Source organism: Halyomorpha halys, unplaced genomic scaffold (assembly GCF_000696795.3).
Source record: "Halyomorpha halys isolate HHAL.00 unplaced genomic scaffold, Hhal_1.1 Scaffold811.1, whole genome shotgun sequence".
In the NCBI taxonomy this organism is placed as follows: domain Eukaryota; kingdom Metazoa; phylum Arthropoda; class Insecta; order Hemiptera; family Pentatomidae; genus Halyomorpha; species Halyomorpha halys.
This window is the reverse complement of record NW_027116337.1, coordinates 73,966-91,304: the sequence shown is the minus strand read 5'-3', so window position 1 is coordinate 91,304 and position 17,339 is coordinate 73,966. Positions and strand designations below refer to the sequence as shown.

Sequence of the window (17,339 nt, the reverse complement as noted above, 5' to 3'; positions counted from 1 at the left end):
TTTGATAAGGTGACTTACTACCAACAATTTTTCTTTTGTTTAAACTTTTTTAATCATGTGACGCCCCTACTGCAACCGAAATATTCGTTTTCTATGGTATTGGATTGTTTCAAAATTGAAAGGATAATTATACTTTCTCCTTCAAACTCTATTGCAGTGGGAGGGACGTCACAAGGTTGGTAATAAAAGAGATGTTTACTTATTGTGTAGGCATCGCTTTTCTGGCCTCTCCAAAATTTATATCCCACAATTTGTTAAAATAAATAATGTAATATAAAGTTATATTAATATGAGAAATTGTAGGGGTTCCCGCAGGAGGCTTCTAGTACCTACCGTAACGGGGGACACGGTCGAGGCTGCTATAGTGATGGGGGTAGATGTTCCTTGGGGAGAGGCCATAAGTATCACGGGAGATGGGGAGGTAACGATAGCCAGGGGTGGAGATCCTGTCAGATGGGGCAATTGGGTCGTCGAAAATTGACTTGAATGTTGGGAATTCAGCCAATGGACGGAAGATACCCCTTGGTGAAGGGTACCTTGAGTAGTGGCTTGCCTCCGGAGCTCTGATGTCGTCAGTACCTGTAGGCATGTTTTCCATAAGTAAATCTCATTTTACATAATTCATCATGTTACACAAATTACATAATTTAACACTAAGAACATGCACACATTTCGCAATCAGGTTTAAAATATTGAAAACAAATGCATTGGGTTTATTCACAAATTTTGTCTTTAAATAAATTATAAATTTATTTGAAATTTTTTTGGATCTTAACACAAATGATGTTAAGCAAATATAGTTTCTTATCATATAAAAAATGTTTCTGAATTTTTGTTCCACCTTGTATAATCTTTATCTATTAGTTTAATCATAGAATAATAGTAAATACATTTTATCACTAAATATAATTTTTGAAGCCAATCTTTTAAAAAAAAAATGTTTGTGATAAAAATGTCTACTAACATAAGTAGTGTAGAAAAATTGAGTGTGATATTTCTGATTTATTTTTCATTAAAAATAAATATATTTTATTCATTTCTATCAATGAATAGTTTGTTTTTTCATAATATACTTCTGCACTTTTCTCGAATTTAATATGTTTTACTAATGATTTAGGCATATTTATCTCTTGGTTGCATGCTCATCGTTAAAAAAAAATTATATTATTTTTAATTATTAAAATTGTATTGATGTTTCAATTTCGTTCTTAATTTTTTTTTTTTTTTTAAAGGATCTCAAAATTTCCATGCTTGAGAGATCATTTTTGGGATAGGAATGGGATCAGGAATGTGATGAACAATAAAAATTCATAATTATCAAGGGAAAAGCCACATGGACTAGAACTAGAAACAATATAAAAGATAATTTTTTTTTGGATATTTGGTAGATTGAATGCTTTTTTTTTTTTCTTTATAAGGAATTCGAACATTGAGACATGCTAACTTAAACAATCTTTTTTTGTTTTTGAATTGTATATTTTACTTATCGAGTGTGCACCACTTTGGGAGAAACAGACTTTTCGTTCACTCAGAGGGTACTTTGGCCCTGAAATCGATATTAAATTCATATTTTAACTCAATGGTTTAGCAGATCCTCCTTTGTTTCAAATAATATAATAACCTATTCAAAGAATTATAAAATATATAAAAACATGTTTACTAAAAATCATTAAGTCAGGAATCAAACAAAGAATGATATATGCTCATAAAAAGGCCTAAATAATAACGAAATATTACCATATCATAAAAAAAAAATTAATGTTAACTTACTATTACGGTTTTCCAAAACCCATGTTTTTCATATAAACTTCATACTTATTACAGAAAAAAGTATATATTGATAGTATTGTCTTAGTATTATATGTGTAACTTATCTTAATTCATAATTATCATTTTTAAATTAAAGATTTAGGAAAATTATTAAAACTTCAAATAAATGAATGTTGATGAGTATATTAAAATCTATACAACACATAAATATGGCTACAAAACTAATATTTAAAACCTAGAAGTGAATGTTGCACTTAAGGCTTTTAATTTTTCAAGCATTTATTTTTCATTTGAAAACATGAGTTTGAGAAGAACTCATAGTTCTAAGTCTATGCATAATTTAATATTAGTGATAATTAAAAATCAAATTATAAGTTCTCAATTAGAAACAAACTATGCTTAAAAAACATCATTGATTTTTGTAACGTTGAAAGTATTGTAGAATTAACTTTTATATTTTATAAAAACTTTCAAAGGAGGCAGCCAAAAGTAACAGAAAAAGTTGGAATGTGTAATAAAATTTTTGAAAAGTGGGATGCTATAAATTTACTTTTAAATAATCCAAGTAATAACCACTAATGAAATTCGAGAAATATAATGCTTACCTATCATTTTTAAATTAATGTAATAAGCAGGAACAAAATACAACAATTATTGAATTTTTTTTTCTTAAATCACTGTTCTTTTAAAGTGAGATTTTTTAAATATGATTAAATAAATTTATATCTATAATTACAATGTAAGTTAATACAATAATAATAATAAAAAGGCGTAACGAACAGTTAACATTCAATGCTAATATCACCAACAAGCCTTACAAGCTTCTCTCAACTGAACCTAAATCTTCTAGATCAATTAAATGTAATTCTCCCATCAACATTTTAGTCTATCCTTTAAAAGGTTGTCTTTCTGTACATTGCTAATTATCTTATTTAAGGATTTGTTACTAACCCCAACAATTTTACATGACCATTTCAATCATTAAGAGTCTTATTGTATCAATTAAAGTTATTAGGTTTAGGTATGACTTAATATAAGTTCGAAAATAACAACTGTTGATTTTAAAAGAGATTTTTTGGTTTAGAAAAACAACATTGCCTAATACTACTGTAGATAAAAAACAAAAAAGTCATCAAAAGCTTATTATATTTTGGAAAACAATAGGTGTTGAAGAATACATTTTTGTTTTGAATCAAACACTCCTGAGTTTAAAGGGTATGCTTCTTATTTATCATTCTTTTTTCATTATTTAAGTTTAAATTAATTTCTCAACAGTTCGAAAATTTGTATGATATGATTTATTGGCGAAATATTTTTATTGATAGTTATCCTTTAGTTGTAAGTTCTCAAAAAGTCCCACCAGCCCTATATTTATTATTTGTTTCATTAAGATGTTAATCGATCATAAATTATATATACTTTTTTAATTACCTTTGAGAGCCCTGACGTAGGATTGCCAGAATTTGGCTTTCCTCTGGATTGGTTCATTCCGCCCTATCATATCAAGATGATTGTGGAGAAGCATGTTGACTGATGTTTCGAAGGATCTCTCGTTTACCTAATTTCTGTAATAAAAAAAAAAATCGAATAAATAAAAAATCCAATTTAACTGTAGTTAGTTCAAAAGAAAGTCAACAGATTTCATTTCTAGATTGAAAAAAAAATCAAATAAGAAATAATTTTTTTCTTTATTTTAGTTGAAATAAACAGCCTTTGGAAAAAAAGTTTAGTTTAATTTCTGTAGATTTTATAGAAAGATTCATCCTTGTATTCGTTCTTTCTAAATTAAGTATAACATTACTTTTTTTACACAATTAGATTAATAAGAAATATATTTTTTTAATTAAAAAAAGAAAACAAAATTTTTAAAACAAAGCTGTAGAATCTGCCTTCTTTTTCAATCACGGGAGGTTTCCTTAAATCTCTATACTTAGTGATTATTTATAACATTCAAAAAAGGGTTTCTTGTCATAACAGTGTACCATTTATAAAATATAGATTCAAAAATCGATTATTTGTTCATCAACTCTTAAAAAATTTTTAAGATTTGAATAACCAATACATAAATGGTATCCCACCCTTGTCTCTGTGTCATGAAAAGTGTTAATAAAAGAATTATTGGGCTGGACCTCTACAATATCATTTGATCGAAGATAAAACTTTTCTATAGTTCTATTGAACAGATATTGATGCACTGTTTTTTTTTTTTTATTTATTTGTTTAATTTATAGAACTATCCATCAAATATAACTGACAAAAGAATTCAAATGTGATAATATTACTGGTGTTTTTAAAAATCAGTTTTATTTCTTTCAATTTTGTACAACTGAAAGTTCAATTAATCAAATCTAAAAATAGGAAAAAAAAAAAAAATGCTCTAGTTATTCATTTTGAGAGATGATAAAATGTTAAAAGCTAATCTAAATTTAGATAATTTTGTAAATTTAGTACTTCCGCTGAATTATTTTCCCTATTGAATCATGATTTTTTAAGTTGAAAGGAATTATTACTATGTTATCATCTATTACGAACTTTTTAAACCCAAGGGATGACATTTGTGTTACGTCATGGTATTAAAAACGGCGGATTACTGTTCTTGGCAAGGAACGGGAATATATCCGAATGACGAATCGCCCTAGGTTGAAGAAATGTTTTATATATTTTTAGGATTCAGCAAGATATTTTATTTTCGAATCACGATTCACTCCCCCGCAGAGAAAAAAAAATACAAGGAGAGGACAGATTCTCTTTGAAAAATCACGTATGAAACGAGATACGAAGCAGGTTGTTGAAATATCCTTAGTATGATTGAACCTTGAACCTGCTCAAAAGGTGGCGATGATCCACGGCCAACCCGGTTTCGAGTGTTCTCACAGTCCTTGTATTGCCAGTACAACAAAAATATTCTCTGACATTCCCCTAGCGCCCTTGGCACATTTGGGGACCTCTGCCTACCCTTCTAATTATGGAACCGTCTTAACAGTTTCCTCTGCCGTGATATCGGTTGCTTCCTTCGTTGGGTGGTCTAATCATCCAGCGAGAATATTTTAGCCATTGGGTGCAACAGTGGTATTGGTCAAAGCTCTAGCTTTGAGGAATTCAAAACTTTAGGAGAAGTTCTATAAACGTATCAGTGTTTTTCTGTTATAACTAGTCAGCCTTATACCAACCACTGAAAAGCATTTTAAGTAATTGAACTCAGTCATTAATTAATTAATTTTTTTTTTTTATAAAAACTAATTTTGACTTACAAACTAAGAATTATTTACACCAAATCTTTTCTCTCAACTATTCATATATATTGTAAAATTTGCGATTTAATAATGGATCAATAAATTATTATTAAAACATATTAAAATGTGTACCGCAACAAACCATTAAGAGAACAAACCACCAGGAGTTCAGTACTTTGTAGGGAAATACTGTTTCTTGAGCAACGGTTGTACAAGGAGGTGATTTTTTCATGATCACACTCAACCAACACATTTTTTCTCTATTAAGGGCTCCCGAACCCACAAGGTTAACTCATAGCTACAGTAACAGAATAAACCATTTTCTACCACAGCCGGATTTGAACCATGTTTCTTGGAGTTGGCACCACATTGCCTTCCTCACTGAGCTACCCCACTCCTGGTAAATAAAACATAGTTTATATAATCAGATAATTTTTTATATCCATTTCTTATTCATATGTTTCAAAATCGGTTGATATAATAGTATTACTCCAAGCAATTCTTCCCGAGAAGGGTGAACTGCCTTATAATCAGTGACGAACAAATATAAAAACGACGCTTATGTTGACAACGGATTAAATAAAGTAAATATTTCTTTTTTGCTTCTGAAGTATTTGTCATATTTACCCGAAAATAACAGCCTTCTGCATCAGATCAAAGGTCATTAGAGGAGTTGCATTTTATATCTGTTATAATCCCTAAGGCTGATGGAACGGATCAAAATCAACGCTCACTCCCCCCTTCTGATACACCAAAAAGTCCATTATTTTCGTGGAAATAATATTTTGCATTTCAGAACATTTTAAGGTTTCCGTAATCTCTACAATCCTTTCGAATTGAGTTAGAACAATGGGGAATAGATCAAATGTTGGTTGAGGAATCCTACAAAACATATTTTTGTAGAATTTATTTTTAGAACTATTTATCTAATTATACTCCCTGATACTTGGGTGTTAGCTGAATGGTTTAAACAGGCAAATGCTTAATAAAAGTCCCTCAAAATGTACTTTTAAGCAACTTAATTTTCCAATATTTCTGGGGGGGGGGAGGGAGGAAGGAGAATATTTCCTTCAAGTCGAGGTGAGAGTGGGCCACGCACATGGTTCGGTTTCTAGTTTAGCGATGTATGTGTGGAATTATCGAAAAGCTGCGGAAAAATCATATTCCGAGTTCATTAATAATTTATTGATTGATTACTAGTTTAATGATTCCCAAACTAGGTATCCTAGCTTATGTTCGTGTTAGAGACGTTCTTTTAGAGGTTTTAACTTTTTCCTCTTGTCCACTACTTTTTTCAGGGGTTTAGTTAATGAAACAGTTAAATAATTTTTGATCTGTTTTTAAAAAATATAAAGGATGGCACTGTTACTAGGGTTATTTATTTGTTTCATACCAATAACTATAATGTTAAATATACTGTAGATAAATTATGTCTTCCATTTGGAGTTTATTTTTTCTCCCACCCCACCATTTTCTCGCGTTTTTTTCGGGGATTTTTAAGAATTATTACAATTTCAAAGCCTTTTCAAATTGAGTGAAAAATTGTCAATTTGTTTGTGGATTGAACTGATATTAGAGAAAGGCTTTTGTGGGTCTTGACTTTTAACATCCAACATATTCCCATTAACATAATCGTCCATTTCACTTGTTACTATTGCAAGGTAACATAAGAGACTTTTTATTACATAATTTTTTATCGACAACAGAGTTTATTGATTTTTAAAAATCATTTTTGTACTAACTTCTTTATTGTCATAATCACTAAGATTCATATCTTTAAATATTTGATGTGTATTCTAGATCATGGTAGTTGCTAATACTTAATGTTTATGGCTCGAAGCAACAGATCATGTCCATTTTTAGAAGTTTAGGGCATCTTATGTAAAACGTTGCCATAAATAAATATCTTATTCAATGGTATCAAACAATAACGTAGCAATTTTAAAATGCTTGGATGTTATTAACTTCACTTTTTTCTATAATCTTAGTAACGTATTCGAAGAGATTGAAGTAATTAACATTTACTTTGCGTCGTGGGACCAGTAACGGCAAATGAATTATACGAGTGTATAAAACCAAAATCTCGCTTTGTTTTCTCATATTCGAACTAAGCACATTTTAATAATTACATACTCAAATCAGTTCGTATTTAAATAAACTTAATTAAATAAAAATAATAATGACACAAAATAACAAATGAAAAGCAGAATTTATACCGGAATATGAGAATGATTTTTAAACTATTCAACTTTCTGAAAAGAGACACTTAAGACTACCTACGAAACGACAACTCCATAATAAAAAAAATTAATTTAAGAAAATTACAAAGCTGTTAATAATTACTTGACACTATTTCGTAACAATATAAATTTACTTTAAATATTTCATTTATTTATGTACCAAAATAAATATATAGCGCAAACCTTATTGGTTTAAACAGCCTTATTGCAGCAAACGTTTTGGTTCAGGAGCCAAGAAAAAGAATAGAATTTCTACGTTTTTTGTTATTCTTTTATGTACTCCTGTTCCAACCATTCGCATTATTACTGGAAGAAAAAAACATATACATAAATGCAAAATATCAAGAGGCTCAGTCCATCAAATATAAAACATTTGGGCTTGGTGGGTAGCAGAACCTGGCAGGTGTAGAACCTCTAAACTTGGAACAGTTCCCAGCTAGGCCGAATCAACAGTATCAATTGGTCCTCGGTATTTCAAGGAAGTAACAAACTGTACAAAGTAAAACCACATCCAAAGAAAAAATACGTACAGCCAATATTATGAATTTTGTTAAGACAAATACGAACATGTTGGATACTGATTTTGTTAGCTTTAAAGGGGTGTAGAGGCTAAAATGCACACAAATTTTTAGACTTATTCTTCAAAAATATCTTTTCTGACTTTGATTATTTTATTTTTTCGTATAATTTGCGTTTAAAAATATTCACACAAAGTATTTCCATATTTATTTAGAGAAGATATGATACTAGAAATGAACAAGATAAATAACATCGGTTTCCGAAACACCTTAGCTTTTAACAGTACTGCCCTGCTTAGTTAAATTGTGTTTTTTTCTTCTTCAAATATTTGAATACCATTACGTATTTCATTTATTTTACTAAGTTTAAAGAACTCATCTTCATTGTAAATAGCTTGATAATTGTTACTTAAAATTTTTGAAATTAGTACTGACCAAAAGTTCTGAGACTCACAAATATATGCAACTTCACGTTTTCAAAGTGATCAAAATTTAGTTAGTACAATATAACCAAGAATGGCAGAATACAAGTCATTAGAATCTTTGCATTGATTTTATATACCAGATATCTCAAATTCTTCAGGTGTATTAGGTAATTATAAACATTTCTTGTCCACAGTAAATTAAACCCAGTAAAATTAGTAAAGTAAAACCACTATTTCTGAAACAAAAAACCCGTAACATTGCTCTTTTTTTTTCCAATTTAGAAACTTCCAACCATCTCTACAAACCAACCTATTGCGAAATAATATCACATTTTTTTAAAAATAAATATCACACTAAACACGAATTCACATTTTCGAAATGGGTATACAAACGTATATTGCAAGAATAAACTATTCAACTCGACCAACCTACATATATAATAATAATGTGTAAGATTAATAAAAAGAATGTTGATGATCGATCAATGTAAATATACCTTGATCAATCCTCTACACTCTTTTCCATGGTTATTAATGCATGGTAACGCAATATATGCAAATAATTCTTCTTTTTTAAAAAAATATTTTGAGTTCATTAATCTTATTAAATATCTCAACCAGTTGAATAATTTAATTAGTAATGTACAGGCATAAGGGTGGCAGCACACAGTAACATGGTGTCTACATACGAGCCTAATTAAATTATTCGGTTCCTCGTCCATTATTTTTAGTAATTAGGCATGATTATTTAAGATATTTGTTTAATATTATGGAACGATATTTAATATTACAGGATATTAGGGATTATATTGGTTATAGTTAGAGATTTTATTATTATATTATTGGTTTTGGGAAAACTGCTTTGAGAACAGATGACGTTTCTCGAGTTAAAAAGGAACTACCAAAAATTAGACTATCAGGAACGGGGTAGCGATAAACTATACCAGCAATATGGTTAAGTAATCACAACGTGTCTTATCTCGCTCCTTATCACTTTTACTAGAGACGGGATTTTTGTTTTTGCATATTTTTTCTACAACTTTAATAAGCATGTTTATGTCTAGGAACATATGTCTAAGCATGTTCATGTCTAGGAACATATCGCGATATTTTTAACAATTTCATTTTATAATTTTTTTAATATTTCACTGTTTTTAATTATTTTTCTTTTAGATACATATTTTATTCTATTTCACTTATCACATTTATAAAAGTTTTTACCGTTTTTACATCCTTTCTTATAAGCACATATCTCTCTTTTCATATCGTTCGTCGTTTTTGTAAATCAGTAAAAAATATAAATTTATACAATATTGTTCTCAATTAATTTCCGGAAAGCCTAAAATAAACATATTTACGAAAGTTAACAATTTCAATAAAGTTCCGTGCTTCATTACTTTTCTGTGAGTTCAATGGTTCCTAATGGTTTCTTTCATACATACAGTCAGATTTAAGTTCCAACAAAAATTTCTTTTCCACTTCTTTATTTTCTTTTCTTAAATCTTATCATTTGCCCCAATAATGATGCCTAAAATAAAGTTCATTGCAAAAACATTAGCGGCCAAATACGTTGGAGGACATTTATAGAACTGTTTAAATGTGTTTAACTATTATATTATTTGTGTTATTTTGTGTAGAAAAGAAATCTTTAACATACTAACGTTCTTTAATATCATAATTTATGAAAATGATCGAACACACAAGAAATAAGGTGAAAAGTATGTTAAAAACTAATCTTTGATACCTGCTACTACAATAAGTAAATTTTATTTATCGATTTATGCCAGGTTTCTGTAAAAGCGGTTATTCCAATCTACAAAATAGATTACCCAGTCTTTAAATTTTCATTAAACGATCGTTAGGTCGATAAAAGTAGGTTTTGTGAAACAATCATTGATGATTTATTTTTTTCCTAATTTAAAGATACCTCTCACTATAAAATTTATTGATGAAGATGACGAATCAAAATAACTATTAAAAAAATATGTAGTTTTTTCTTTTTTAAATTATTTTTTTACAAATTAAAATGCTGTGTGCTCAATTTCGTAAATATTATTACTTTTTAAGTTGAATTTTTATTTCTATGTTGTTGTTAGATTTGACTTTTTTATGACTTATAAATCCATTTCCTGATTATTACATTTAAAATTAAAACGACTACATTTACTGAATGTATTATGTAATATACAGTTGTAAATTTCAATAAAAAATTACTACTAATAATACTATATTTAAAATTATTATTGATTTTTAAATTTCAATAATATAAATTATGGAAATTAAACAGTCTTTTCCTTAAGTGCGGAATCTTCAATAAGTTGTTTAAAAAAAAAAAAATTTTTTTCAATTACGTTTAAATTCTGTATAATGATAAACTGAGTTTATCCAAACCTATATTTAACTTAACTCAAATCATATCATATAGTCTGATTTACTATACATGACAAACTTTATTATGAGACTTATAAGAATTTAATTATAAAAATTTATGATACGAATTATTGAACCATTCATATTTTCAACAAGTTTTAGTCTGAAATTTCTACAATTCTATCGCTAATATCATCTCCAAGCTTAATTTATTTTAAAAAAAACTACTTTTATAACTAACTTTATTTTAAAGTTTTGTCAAAAATCCTTAGTCATTGAATACATTTATAAAAGATGGTTATTAAAATTTAAAAAATAAATTGGTAAAAATGATTTGTTTCTTTTTAGGAGAACTTTTCATTAGTTCAACTGTTTGCATATTTTCCCTAAATCTTCCGTTTATATGAAACCCATATATGTTTACTAAAATAAAATCCAACTTTTTATTTCTTGGACGTGATGAAGTATTACAAACAGTGTGCGGAATGTTAAAACTACCCTGCTCGTTTCAAGCAGCGTAGGAGAAAATCGTTTAAACATAGGCTAAAAATACACAATCCTTTACATTTCTGCTTCGAAAGGAATGTAGCGAGGATAAACAACTCAGATGTTCTACGTAGTTAAAAAATTCCGTTCAACTATTTAATCTATTTTTAGATTTTGTTTATTTTAACTCTTATGACTTTTTTCAAATCACATTATATAGGTAAAGTGCTTTTATGTTTTATTTGTTACATTTTCAATAGAAATGAAACTTTAATAAAAAAAAAAAATATTTTCAAATTCTAAGTAGAACCTCGCTGTTAGAGGAGGAAGAATATTTCAGAGCTCTATGGAATCTTCAAATAAACATTATACTCGTACTAAATCAAAAACAATATTTGATAGAATCAGATGAAATCGATAATATTTGTTCATTATAAATGTTATTATTACTATCATAGTTATTTTTCGTTTTACTATTTTGTAGAAAAACGCTGAAATTTACCGATCACTCAAGAACTACGGAACTTTGATGGAACTGAGTTCATTAACAAGGGTTTAGTTTAATTATGATCAATTTCATACTCCGCGTATTGAATGTAAAAATAATAAATCTACTACAAAATAATGAACAAAACGCATTAAATAATTCTTTCTTTTTAATGCTCTAATTATAAATATTGTATTGCCCCCATCTACTTTAACGATTTTATATAATTATTTATCTTTGATTAAAAATTCGGTTTATTCAGTTACTCGTCTTATCTTTCCATTGGGCTCTATAGACTATGGTACTTATTTCAAGATATAATGCATAAAGTCGCTTGTATATTTCAATGTAATGTATTATATTTTTTGTTAAAGTTTCAAAAACTATTCTACTTTATAATTATTGTTTACTAAGTAATTTTGTTGATTCTTCAGTAATATTTTTATTAAAGCATTCAGTAGCTGTATCGTCTGGTAAATGTGATCAATTTATATTTTTTCGAAGACGAAGGTTTTTCTTTCTATTTCTGACTAATCTAGCCTTCAGTGTTGAAATCTAATTTTAGTAAAAATGTTAATTGATGTTTTTCATTTCACTTTTCATGTTTTTCTCATAATTTATTTTCTTTTTATTATAAAATTGATAATTTTATTTGTAAAATAGTGTTTAGAATAAGCTCCTGTTTCGCAGATTATATATGGTAAGAGTAAAACTGTACTGCTGTCGAGTGAAAAAAACTATTTTTCAAAAAATATGACAAAAAGAAATCTTATTTTCTACAGTCATAAATTTTCTTATAATAAGTATTACATAACCCATAGAAATTAAATCAAATTTAGAAATAATGTTAGGATAGCAAAAAAGGGACTGTTCACTCAAATGTAAAAATATAATTTATTCACATTACAATATTCGTTTTTCTGGCTTAATTCGTTTAAACTTATTGTTCATTTGAAATGTACTAATTGATTATAAAATTTGTCCTGCATAAATAAAAAAAGAAGTATTTCATTTATTTTTTTAATTACCATTTATAAATTATAAAGATCAATTTTTGAGAAAATGGAAGCTCAGATATCTTATCATTAGAATAAAAAATAACTTGTTTCGAGTTTTTTTTATTCAATTTAAGTATACGAAATTCATAATGATGCATTATTCATCTACCTCAGTGTTTCATAAAATATGAAACATAGATAATGATAAAAATTTAAAAGAAAGAAGAAATTATTTAAATTTTTAAACCTTCCTTTTATTTTTTATTTATTAATTTTTTTTTAATGTTAGTATTCCATTAAGGGTGTGATATATGCCCATTTATGTAACTTAGATCTCTGTTTGATAGAGATCAACGAAATTGAGTATATTTAAGACATCATTTAATTATTCTTATTTATTGTCACAATTGCAAAATAATTGATTCCGTAAAGAATAAAAATATATTTCAAATGCCATTTTCAAGGTTCGAGATTTTTAATTATTTTACGTGACAGAAATAGAGTTTGGACATGGGTCAACATCTGATAAATTAGATACTTTTAAACCTGAAGCTGCTACGGGCATTGTTTCAAATGGGCCCATGCCGACATTACAGAACTGATCGCAGTTTATTTTTTCTTTGTCTAAATTTTTCATTGTTTCATTTTCACTGTGTTGAAAATCACTGAAAATCTCAATTCCAAATAATACAGTTATATTTACAATTATTTATTGAAATTGTTTAATATTTAGATAACTTTTAGGACAATAGTATTTTCTTTCTGAGCCACATGGAAGATCGTGGTAAAATGGGATGGAATAAGTTTACGAGGATATAGATTTTTGATATTGAAGAATTTTTTTTTTTAATTAAGAATCATAAAATTATTTTGCTACATTTGTTCTATTTTGAGTTTTACGATGTGAATAGATAATATAATATATTATGTTTTTCTTTGCCATCATAATTAATGATTATTAAACATAGTTCTTTGAAACGACTTTCAACTTTTATTTACCAGACTATCAATTATAGCCAATTAGATCCATCGCAATGCCTCCTTAATTGCAATTTATAATTGTATATAAAATAATTTAATGCTATAACATATATTTATTCAATGCATTATATATATTTTTAATTGTTATTAGATTCGTGTTTTTGTTTAAAAATTTTTTTATTTGGGAATTTCTATTATATAAAATTGGATTATTTTGAAAATGAAAGTTCTCATGTAATATATTCGACTCATATTTGTCTGACTTCTTTAAAGATTGAATGCCAAAATTATCAATTAACGTTGCGTAAATTGTGTTGAAACAATATCAACAAAGTAGAAAATTAATTGATTGAGTTAATTTTTTATTTTCTTGAAATCTCTATTGACTCTTTTTTTTTCTTCTTTTTTATTATAGTTTTATGAGTGTTCATCTTTTATTAGTTTTTAAGAATAAAGTCAGATTTGTGTATAGAGTTCAATTTGAACACTCAGACGGTCTCCTAATTCTGAATTTCCTATTTCAAAATTATCAATCCAAGTCCCCACTCACAAGCGAAGTATAAATACATTTTAATAAATTGGCTGTTATAAGCAATAACATTTAGGTTAAGTGCTAACTTATTTGTATCCATTGTTGTATTTACATGATTATGAAACCATAGACATCTTGACGATGAAAGTAGCGACTATCATCAAGAACAAACTACCCCAAATATAATGGAAGGCCACAGGAGGATCTTGCTACTAATAATAGTTAAGATACCCGATACCAGGGTGAGCCTCTATTTAGCACTGACATAAATAGTCATAGCCCTGTGCCCGCCATTTTTTTTTTTACTGCCCAGCCTATCGATTATGACCGATTAGATCGATCACAATGCCTCCTTAATCGCACTCTATGATTGTACCTAAAATAGTTTAATGCTATTATATATATTTATACGATAGATTTTATATATTTTTAATTATTGTTAGATTCGTGTTTTTTAAAAATAAAATACGTTGAAAATTAACAAATAACGATGGTAAGTTTATTGTTATTAAACTGTTTATTTTGTTTGCGTCATAACTGATTAATTCTATAGTGGACTTATAAATATTTTTATGAAGGGTTGAAATACTCGTTAATTGCGATTTAAAACGACGAATGTACTAGTTAAGGACAATTTATGAACACATTTTGATTATGAAGTAACAGTATAGAATTTTTATTTACGTTTTAAAAATTTTTAATGAACTTTCAATACACTATAAAGGATTTTATTCCTTTTTATATCTTTCATTTTACGATTACCCTTGTCGCGGGTGATGATCTGAATAAAAAAAATTATGAACCCAATACCATACTATATATGAAAAACTACTCTTTTACTATTTATTAAAGTTAAATCCTATTTTGATTCAGTATCAACTTCATATTCTCAAAGACCTAAGTCTAATAAAAGATGAATTAAACTTCGACTGAAAGAATAAGTAGAAATAAAAAAAAAGAACAGGAAAAATACTAAAACTGTTCTTCTTGCTGATAAAATTTACATATCTTTTGTTTTGAATTGTAAGTTATTACACTCTATTTTTATTTATTTTTAAAGGTGATTATATTTATTAATTTATCCTTAACTATATTTTGGCTGAAATGCCATTATTTACGTGGCATTAAGATTCTTTTTATGGTAAACATGTTTTGTTGTAATCAGTTAGTGAAATTTAAAAAACGAAACATTAAACGTTAAATAAATTCAGAAATATAACAACAAACTTGTAATAATTACAAAGCAAATGTTACAAACCTGGAAAGTCATTCATAAATATTCAATAATTTTTATTATTTACTAATGATTAATTACAGATTTTTATGTTTTAAAATAATCTATATTCAATGATTTCTTACTTAATATATATTTTAAATAACATCAATGGCATAACAATTAATTATATATTAAAGGTATATTGAAATTATACCTTATGATAATATATTTGTTGTATAAAGTTTTGTTTATTCTCATAAATAAATCTTAATTTATCTTTGACTATATTTAACAAAACCATATTAATTCCTCAAGTATAAAATTATATGATATTTAAATTTTTTAAATATTTTTTCGAATTTATTACATTATAATTTTTAGATTAGTTAACTTTATTTGTCATTATTTGTTTTAATTTATATATATAAACATTTGTAATATTTTAATTTAATTTAACATGCTTACAAAATTCAATCAGAACGTGTATTAATTATCTGTTACCATCCAAACTACGTTAAGCTGTGGTTAGAAAAAATCATCTTTACTGTTTATTTTAATAAAAAAAAATTCTACATAATTAATTTTATCACTTATTATAATATAATCATGTGATAATATAATATTTTTTGGTATATAATAATTTAATCAATAATGAAAATACTTTTTATTCTGATTAATTTTTGCATAATTTCCATTGAATACCAAAACATATAACAGGCAATAACTAATATTTTTCTTGAATAAAAAAAAAAACTGAAACAGTATATCAAGATTCAATAGGAGCTGTATTTTGAAGAATTAAATAAGATATGTAATAGTGATTCTCCAAAATCAATAAAAAATAATGTATATTCTCGTTTTTAGCCTCTTTATTTGATAAATGCACAATAAAAAAAATTTGATTTTAAAATAAATTTATTAAAACAGTATTTTTCATAGTTAATTTAATTTACTTAAATTGGATTTTGAGTTTCGAAATAAATACTTCTTTCTTTACTTCACGTTCCTGACAGAAAAGTATTTTTACCCTTAAATTTAACAAACCAAAACAACTGTAACTTTTTATTTCAATTTAATTAAATATATTAATTTCTCCCCAGTGCTTGTGATTTATAAAATGAAAATATTTATTGTAACAAAACAATTTTATACTTGAACAATGTATTCGCTCGTTGTCATTACTGTTTGATATTTTGAACTTATGGATAAACACAAAACATAACTAAAATTTCGTTATAAGATTTTTAAATTATAATATGTAAAATGTTAGACAAACAGTAAATACATTGTTTTCCATAATATTTTTTCAGTAATGATAAATATAATAATTATTACAGGCTGTCATACACAAGATGTAACATTGCCTTCAAAAAGAAATTAATATAAATTCAACTGATTTCAAACTAAAATAAAAATATTACTCTTGATCGTCTTTTTTCTTTTGATTCCATTGTAGATTAATTGTCTAATTTCATCAATATTTTAAACGAACAGATAAAATTAAATATTATTTTGCACAATTATTGCTCCATGATAAAGTAGTCCCAACATAATGGCTGTGTCTAATAGTCGAATAAAATAGAAACAAATCATCTATAAACTAAAAATATGCACGTACACGATTTCGAGGGATTATGTTTCGAACAAGTTAGTAATTCGATTTTGAAAAAAATTGAATAGACAAATAAAGTGTATAATTATCCATCCACGAAATAATTTATTAACCATGTGATTAATTAGTTTTTTGTGGTTTGATCTTTTAAATTGATCCGATGAACTACCATTTACAATTAACTAATTTAGTGTTGCTTTCCGTTATCCTTTTTCTCTTCTCTATACTGACATTGAATATTTATTTATTTCATCCGGAGGTTTAATTATACAAATTATTAATAACCCATACCCCGACGTCGCATCGAGACCTTATGAGGTGTTGCCGAATTATAAAAACAGAACTAGGTCATCTGGCGTACCAACCCCTGAGTCGTCTGTTATTTTTGGACCCCCTGCGAACTTACGCAACACCTCTTGGGCGTTCACCACTTATGTCTCCATTCAGAAAGGATACTAAGCTATCATATAT

General features: G+C 27.0%; 1 protein-coding gene across 8 annotated transcripts in view; it reads right to left on the bottom strand.

Moving 5' to 3' along the window:
• Positions 1 to 17,339, bottom strand: part of Mf (myofilin) — a 58,973-nt gene that overhangs the window by 18,420 nt on the left and 23,214 nt on the right. For 6 of the 8 annotated variants that reach the window (XM_014429595.2, XM_014429596.3, XM_014429594.3 and 3 more), the window contains exons 2-4: positions 3,202 to 3,335; positions 1,484 to 1,546; positions 334 to 579 (exon numbers count right to left, since the gene is read on the bottom strand). In XM_014429595.2, the coding sequence (XP_014285081.1) occupies positions 334 to 579; positions 1,484 to 1,546; positions 3,202 to 3,295 (403 nt within the window). In that variant the 5' untranslated portion in view covers positions 3,296 to 3,335. The remainder of the gene's footprint in view (positions 1 to 333; positions 580 to 1,483; positions 1,547 to 3,201; positions 3,336 to 17,339) is intronic. The other 2 variants (XM_014429598.3, XM_024359763.2) reach the window with 1 other exon arrangement.